The following is an 8,688-nucleotide window of genomic DNA, read 5'->3' as shown; positions in this document are numbered from 1 at the left end:
CTTGGCTTAATCAAAGAAATTCGTCGCTGAGTTTGCGAGTGAAATTTTAGGGCGTTCAGAATTCAACTTGACTACGTCAATGAACTGCTCTTAATTTGTTTTATTGTATTGTGCGTGCTTTGGGGAGGTTTGGGGGGTAAGGAAGTCGGCATACACGGGCTTGGCGCAATCTTCCTCGCACCGATGCGTCCGCGATTGTTCTACAGACCGGAAGCGCACTCTTTCAAGTGTCACAGAGCGGCGGCAAAGCTGAAGAGACAATCGGAAAATCAAAGGAATAAAGGCTTTTATGTCAAAATATTCCCATATATTCTTTACTTCTATAAAAGCTGGGGGATTTTATTTTTAACTTTGTTGTGGTGATAAAATAACAAAATTCATAATAAACTTTTTATTGTTACAAACCATTGATTATAAATTTTATATACAAAATTGATGTGAGATGTATAAAAATCCTGATAATGGCGCTTGAACAAAAGATGTAGCATGTACCATTTCCCATGTGCCATCTGTTAAAAAATAATAATCTTGTTGTGATTGGCCTGTCAATCTCCGAGTGTTCGTTAGCAACCGAACCATATAACGACATACGGTAAGTCTGTGCAATAACTCACTTCTCGGGAACCGAGAGCGATACTCGTTTGTCCGCTAACAAATGACAATCGCCCGGCATAAGCGTCCCGGTATCAAAGAGTGCGCTGGCCACAGCCGCCCTTGTTTTTGCGACGATCCGGTGTGTGAAAACAATGGCACATCGCCGAGACCGCATTCTGTCTTTGAAGAGACCGCTCACCAGGTATGCAATGTTCGGCATGACGTATCCCGTTGCCGAGAAGTAAAAATCCAGAGACGAACGTTTCTTCATGTGGAACGACGAAGCCAAAGATGGAAGAGGAACAAAGCTGAAAAGAAAAAGAACAAGTTATGTTTGATGCGAGTTTTCTAGTACGATGATTAGAATCTCAGTTTTTACTGATAAAATGGCATGTTTTTCATGATTTTTGACATTTGAAATATGCATAAATGTAGGTATGTAAAAGGTGCAGTTACGCTCAAAAATTATCTTTAAACTATTTTTTTTTTAAACATTAAAATGAATCTTGATACGCAAATAACTAAGGAGTGTTCAGATAAATTTCTCCTCTAGTTAAGTCCTCTAGGAAATTATTTTCTAACCTTTCTAAAGTTGCCAAAAATCAATAAAATATCAGGTGTTCAAATGGAAAAATACCCGGGAAAGCAAAAAACCGTAAATAAGGTAAAACTGTTTTGACAAATTGACACACTCACTGGACAACGTCTGAAGCAAGTTACGATTTTCAATTTTTTTTTCACGTAACGAGAAAGCTAAAAACTAGACACGAAATTAATTAAAATGAACACCCGATATGTACCATGGCTGCTCAAAAAAAAACTGAGACAAATTTGAACAGCGTATAAATCTGAAATCAAGTACATATTATCAAAAATACAACTTATTCTCAAACACCAAATTTCGTCAAAAAATGCTGACGCGCGTATCGATGGCATTTTTTGCATAAGTAGATTTTTATATTCAGGTATATACTTAGGTAGGTAAAGACACTAAATATTTAAATATTAATATTTCATATGGGAGGTTAAAATTTGTGTTAGGGGCAAACTAAATGGCTGTTTTTGCATTTTCCAACCCAATATTTTCAGAACAATCAATAAATTAAAGAAAAATATAGATTAAAATTTGTCAGTTTTTTGCAAGCACAACCACAAAAATAATTTAGACTGAACAAAGTATTTTGTTGTGGAATATGTGAACTGAAGAAGATAAACTATACAGGGTGTCCCAGAACTCGCGCCCCAGAGAGCAAGAGAGGGTGCCGACAGCAATACAGATGGTAAATTTCAAAACAAAAATTGACTAAGATTAATACTATTCAAGAACTGATAAAAAGTTAATAACCAATCCCGAAAGCTTATTCGAGAAGTGGAGTAAAAGGTCATCACAATTTCCTAGGCAACAAAAGAGTCTAATTTTCATCTGACCAATAGATGATAGTATGTGTCCATAGTTACCAATTTTCAAATTTTGTTCAGCTTCAGGATTGGCTACAGTTTTTTTGTCTTATCTCGGTTATTTTTTCAGTTAAAAAATTATAGTTTCGAAATTTTGGTTCAGAATTGTTGCCTCCATAAGCCCTTTTTCTCTGGGGCGCGAGTTCTGGGACACCCTGTATATTTAGCATTACGCTGAGATCGGTGATGTGAGATTTCGATTTACTTACAAAACTTTTCCGTCAAACGTATTTTTGGAAAATTAAGAAAATTGTAAAAATAAAAAAATTGGCTTCATGAGCTAAATAACTTAAAGGTGAGAACATTTTGTGTCCGAAACTGAAAGTTCCGGGTTCAATTTCCACTTAAGTGACCATAGTAGTCCACAAAAAAAGGTTTATTAATGAATGTCATTAATAAACAGGCGACGGAAAATAATAATTTCTAAATGGAATTTATTATTTCGGAATTTTATAATGGATATCTACATGAATCTTAATTTATTTTTTAAATCGTTAATTTTTTTGATACAGATTGTTTTTGCAAAGCATTTAAAAAAAGAGTGTGGTAATTTCTTATCACAAATTGAACGTATTAAGAAAAAAAGTTTTAGTAAGTGTTTTTTGTTTTCGAAATAAAATTACACAAAAATTTTACTAAATTTGCCTGTGCACCACTGATTCAGTCAGTATTCATTAAAAATAATTTTATTAAGAGTATTATTAATACATAGGTACCTATTAACATACTAAAGATGTAATGTAATGTAATTTAGAACATATTATGTTAGTTTGATATGCGAGCGAAGCGAACATTACATTCGAGATGTTGTTTAGGATTTTACCGCTTTCTGTCGATGTAACCGAAATTTTCAATGCTCGAGTCAAAGTGACATTTTCAAAATTTACTACGTAAAATCGATTTACAAGATACCGGGTTAAGGACGGAAGGAGGTCAATTTTGTTGTAATTTTTAACACCTCAAATTGTACAAATTTAACAGAGTTAACATATCATAAGAAAATAATAACACAAAAATATTAACAGAAAATGTTTGAAAATATTCTCAGGAATACTTAAACATTTAATCCTTTGAGGAAGTGTATAAGTTCTCAATCAAATTGACAAATCCATAAAAACCTACTCCGATCGCACATGAGAAACCGGTAAAGTAATTACATAAATTGTGTTTTTTGAAACTATGTAATTCATTTTATACCTACTTTGATTTTATCATTACTTAGATCTACGCGTTTTCTTGTGTACAATTTGTGTTAATAATTTTGTGTTAATAATTTGTGTTAAATTAATGATAATTAACCTGGTGCTTTTTGTATTGATGTGCAAAGTTATTATTTTCCTGTGTAATAAATGTAGGTACTTGATAGTAATTTGGATCACAAGACCGGAAAATGCATAAGCACTATTTTTTAGGTCAACAAACTTTAAAGAATCACAAAAAATTCTGATCTAGTGACTTTTACTCTTTAAGATTGCTCTCCTAGTAACTATTTTGTAAACAAAACATTCTAACCTCGTTTAAGATACTTCAACACACTTCAGTCTCATTGACAAAATGCGATACCAACCGAAAAAAAATATCTATTTTTTTTGGAGGCCTTGGTCGCCAAACGCTGTGTTCCGGCCTATTTATATGTCTCCAAAAACATTCAAAAAGGCGCCAAATTTAAAATGCGATCCTATGATTAATAGTTCAGTAGAGCGAGTTACACATGCTGACTTTTAAACTCCTGCAATTTCTGCGCAATTTCAAACAAAAACTGCCACTTTTGTCATATTGTTTCTAAATTGTAGAAGCATTAGCAATAAACTTGGTTTTGTTATTTTTATTGAAGATTAACAGAGATTTCATTATAGCTTCATTTTTCTTCATCATTATATTTTGTAATTGCTAAAGAACTTGTTAATTGCTTGTAAAGCCATCTATTAATCAAAATTGATATGGATACATAATAAAGATACAGATTATCTAACTTATCTCTTTCAAATCCTGATGATTTAAAATAGCTCTTTTTAAATTGGTAAATTCTCTGCAAGAAAACTAACATACATCTCTGTTCTCCCTACACACTTTTCTCTTTGCTTGAATAAACCCTAAACACTAAAAAGTCAGATTGTATATATTTGTATAACATATATAACACACAAGATGTAAAAAAAGAAATAAGAAGTATGTATAAAGAATATGTTTTAAAACAAGAAGAAAGAAGGAATATTTTAACAGCACTGTCGTAGAAATCAGAGTAAACATCACAAGCAAAAGAGAATTTTAAAAAGCAAAGGCTATAAAACGTTTTTTTTCAATTATTTTCAGACATTATTATCATCTAATTCAATTAATTATCAAGTTTTATTTTAGCTCATTTGAAGAGAATGTTGAAAATAAAAAGTTGATACAGGATCGCAGCCTAAGAATTGCGGAATTCGCACAATAATATTATTATTTTTTGCTTGTACTAATGACTTACTTCATCGTAATTACTTCTAAAGCAAATTGTTAATGCTTATTTCACTTATTAAAACACAAATAAAAACGTGCACCGTTGCTTATTAGTACTGTTTGCATAAATGACTCATTAAATTGAAAATGCGAAGAAAATGCAGAAATATAATATTACATTTTTAATTTAATTCTAGGTACATTTACAAAATGCAAATTATATGAGTCATACATGATTATTTAAGGATGTGGCTACGTTCCTCTTTGTGCTCTTCTTTCTAATTGCATTCTTTCGTTACAGAGGTGTTGAAGTCATTAAGACAAGTAGCCGCAGCTCATTTTACTCGTCTGTTATTACGATTTAATTGTGCTGCTTTAAAAATACATTTTTCATTTGCTTTGATCACGGCGAATCATGATAATGAATTCAAGATCTTATATTATGAAGACACGACAATAGTAATAATAACATGTGTTAATAAACTAATTATTAAGTATTATTTTAGCGCGGGAATAGAGGTAACCTAAATTTCATGCCATCAAACTACAAGAAAAAAATGACCGCAGACAGAGATCACCAATGACATTGGAGTTGCTGGCAATCAAATGTGTTACCAAATTTTTAATAACGATTGTCCTCTAGTAATTACATTTGTCACTAATTTTCGGTACAATTTAGTTTTTTTCATAAATATCACTGAACATGCGTGACTCGGGACAGATACGAGACATGCAAGCCAAATAGAAAAACCTGAGCAAAGATCGAAACTAACGTTTTGACATTTTAAGAAAAAACGTCCAATTAAAAAGTGTGTTTTTTCCCAATGAAACACACTTTTGCAACTAGTTTTTGTTTTGATTTACGTAACAAGGTTTCAAGGCTGATTTATCAAAAAAGCGAATGTGAACAGAAATTACTTCGGTCACTGTATTACTTCGAAGCTAGAAGCGCTCTCTGTGTTCTGATAGTCGAAGACTGTTGTGGCGCCCGTGGGATTCCGGGCCGGTAAAGCAGATTCCGCGTCCTATAGATCATAATGGTGGTAATTGATCAAAATTACAGCAATTTGTAGTTTAATTATACATTAATGGGTATATCGGTGAACATATTATATCACACTTAGTGAGAGCGAAATTGGGCAATTAGACATGCTAATCTGAGAGACATTGAGTTTTTTCTTCGCTTATCTGTCATTATCCTATTACGTTTGAATGTTTACATTAATTTCGTAATTGTTGCGTTAAAAGCCCATTAGCATAGATGCTATTTTATTAAATAGTAGGTACATCGTGTAAATAATAGCGCGACGTAATGGGCAAATTACACGTATTATGTATGGACAATTTGATTTCAAAACCATTCATTCCGGGTAACGACTCGTCGTTTTAACGAGATTTAAATTTTGAATGCAGTTGTCATTTGGCGGGAATTGTGAGCAGACGTTGAGTCTAATATGTCTAAAAACCGCTAATTTGGTCTGCGGTTCTTGGGTGGCAGGTGAAAAAACTCAAATTTAATGGCACTGATGAAAGTTTGATTGACGTATCTATGTGGAAAAAATAGCGTTTTTGCGGCTGAGGCGATAATGGGAGTAATTTTTTCCGGTGTTTAATTATATTAGAAGCGGCAGGATTGTAATTATGGCACCATTTTTGATTGATACCTCACATGTTATATCAGATAAACAAATTAACGTTTTTCTAGCGACAAATTATGGAGTATTACCTAAGTGTGTCATTTGCTTCTATTTTTGGTCTTTCAGTCTGAGTTATTAAACCATTGTTATATAATTTCATGGTTTTTAATGCAACTAGAGAGTCTGGTTCATTTTTTTGAAATGTTAATGGAAAATTGATTAAGCTCATAATTTGGAGGTTAAGCATCGTTAGCATTTGAGTATTCACAAATGCCTGAGTAGGACCAAAAAAAATAATTACATAAATTCTTTTATGTGAACTTGTTAGAGTGAGTTTCTTCTACCTTCATACATATTTATATGCTATTATTGTTATTTAGGTATTGATTGCAATTCTATGCTTTGAAGTACACATTTAAATGTTAATTTTGTTAGAAACAAGCTTCCTTACTTATAGTCGCACGTCAAGAAAGATTTTAATAACGTCAATAAAAAAGTTACAATATAAATTCAAAAATTGCAAACGCGTTGACTGAAAATATGAAAATATTTCAAAGAAATACAAAAACTTTACTTTTGTAAACCATTATTAAAATTACAATTTTTTCCCAAACACCAAATTTTTACAAAAAATGCTGTCGCGCATTTCGATAGCAATGCTATCATCATCAGAGCGATGATTAAACTTAATAATTTGTCAACACCAAGAATTGATCCAATAAATTTTCTTTTTGTGAACCAGTTTTTGAAAAAATTTTAGTAATCGAAATCTTATCTCGTAATTCTGCTCGATTCTTCAAGTAAGTTTATTTTTATCTAATTATTTCTTTGTTTATGCTTAGGTAAGTTGAATCTTACAAACTTGATTTGAATAACTACAGCATAATTTCTTTTATAACAAGGTTGTTGCGTCAAATCCGTCAAATCAATCAGTACATGATCTCGATACTATATCTTTCTGAATTTTAGCCTCTAAACTCTGCTCTACCAGATTATCCTATAAATTTTTATGATGCTTTAAAAACATAGGTGAATTTCTTATCTCACATAAATATTATTATTTTGTTTATTGTAATTATAATATTTTGTTCTGAATAAACTTAATGGTGTATTGAGTTAAATTAATTCAAATTATTATTCAAGTACAGGGATGTGTTCTGAGAAAAATATTGAAATAACTCGGCTTTTTAGACGAACCACGCACTATAAAATATTACCATTTTGCAAGTTATACTGCAAAAATACTTGTTTTATTATTTTTATATTTAGTTTCTATTTCGTAACTTGGTACAATCATAGGAAAACTTTTGACTTTGTTGAGTATGAACTGTATATTCTCACCGTCGCGTCGGCATTATTATGATTGATTATAATTACGATTAAAATAAATTAATTTTCTCAAATGAACACAGTTAATTAGATTTTTCCACGTTTTTAATAAATTCTTTTCATCAACAACCCGCAACCCGCATTGATAACACTTACTTTGTAGACTTTAATTAGGTTATCTTTTGCAAAGAAGATATTATTTACCTGCTACCTTCATTTCCTGTAGTTCTTAAGACTCCCACAGTTGTGATTGTTAAGATAAACTACGGCTTTAATTAACTTGATGTACGTTAAATCGTTAATGAACAAAAAGGATTATTCTTTGATACGTACCGCACCGTTAATTATCCGTGAAATTCATTTCTTCATTAATTGCTTACTTCAGGATATTTGTTCACAAACAATCAGTTTTATTCACTTTATCATGTATTTAACTCCGAATAATTAACAATAAATTGAATTTTATTTTCCAGTGACACATCTTCTCGAAGTTATTGTAAACACTTGAAATGTTATGTAATAGGAAACAAAGTGACATTTAAATCGCCTTAATAAATATAGTTGGAATATGTAATAATTTCCGGTAATTACTGTACATAATTTTATGCATAAAATTCATCGCAAAGTCTCTAGAAATATCCGGAGGATATTAAAAAAAGATATTTGTAAAGTGATGACTCTGAAATAATGAGAAGTTGTCGTCAATGTTAATTTAGTAAGTGCTATAAATAATAAAATTAATTTTATGATAATATTTTTGAAACTGAAAGTTCAATTCCCACTCAAGTGTCCACAGTAGTCCACAAAAAAAGGTTTATAAATGAATGTAATTTATAAAAAGTCGACGGAAAATAATAATTTCTAAATGGAATTTATTATTTCGGAATTTTACAATGGATATCTACATGAATCTTAATTTATTTTAATCGTTCATTTTTTCGAAACAGGTTGTTTTTGAAATGCATGTAGAAAAATAGTGTGGTAATTTCTTGTCACAAATTAAACCTATTAAGAGTAAAAAGTTTTAGGAAGTCTTTTTGTTTTCGAAATAAAATTACACAAAAATTTTACTAAATTTGCTTGTGCACCACTGATTTAAAAGTGAACAAAAATCGAGTTGCTGGTTGCTTAGGAAGTCATTCCAGGTACGTTTTGTGCTGGGGTTAATTTTACCTTGTCAGTTTTTGATATAAAAAATTGGTTTTTCATACTTTATATTTCTTCTGGAATA

At 31.1% G+C, this 8,688-nt stretch overlaps 1 protein-coding gene across 1 annotated transcript in view; it reads right to left on the bottom strand.

Moving 5' to 3' along the window:
- Positions 1–378: 378 nt before the first annotated feature.
- LOC148180889 (uncharacterized) overlaps positions 379–8,688 on the bottom strand; it is a 42,272-nt gene continuing 33,962 nt past the window's right edge. Inside the window, exon 2 of the mRNA XM_088042516.1 lies at positions 379–902. Within this exon, the coding sequence (XP_087898642.1) occupies positions 611–902 (292 nt within the window). The 3' untranslated portion in view covers positions 379–610. The remainder of the gene's footprint in view (positions 903–8,688) is intronic.

The sequence above is a fragment of the Gnatocerus cornutus genome, chromosome 1, assembly GCF_029298725.1.
Source record: "Gnatocerus cornutus isolate USDA-ARS CGAHR chromosome 1, icGnaCorn1.1, whole genome shotgun sequence".
NCBI lineage: Eukaryota > Metazoa > Arthropoda > Insecta > Coleoptera > Tenebrionidae > Gnatocerus > Gnatocerus cornutus.
The sequence above is the reverse complement of the archived record's forward strand: the minus strand, read 5'-3'. Positions and strand labels throughout refer to the sequence as shown.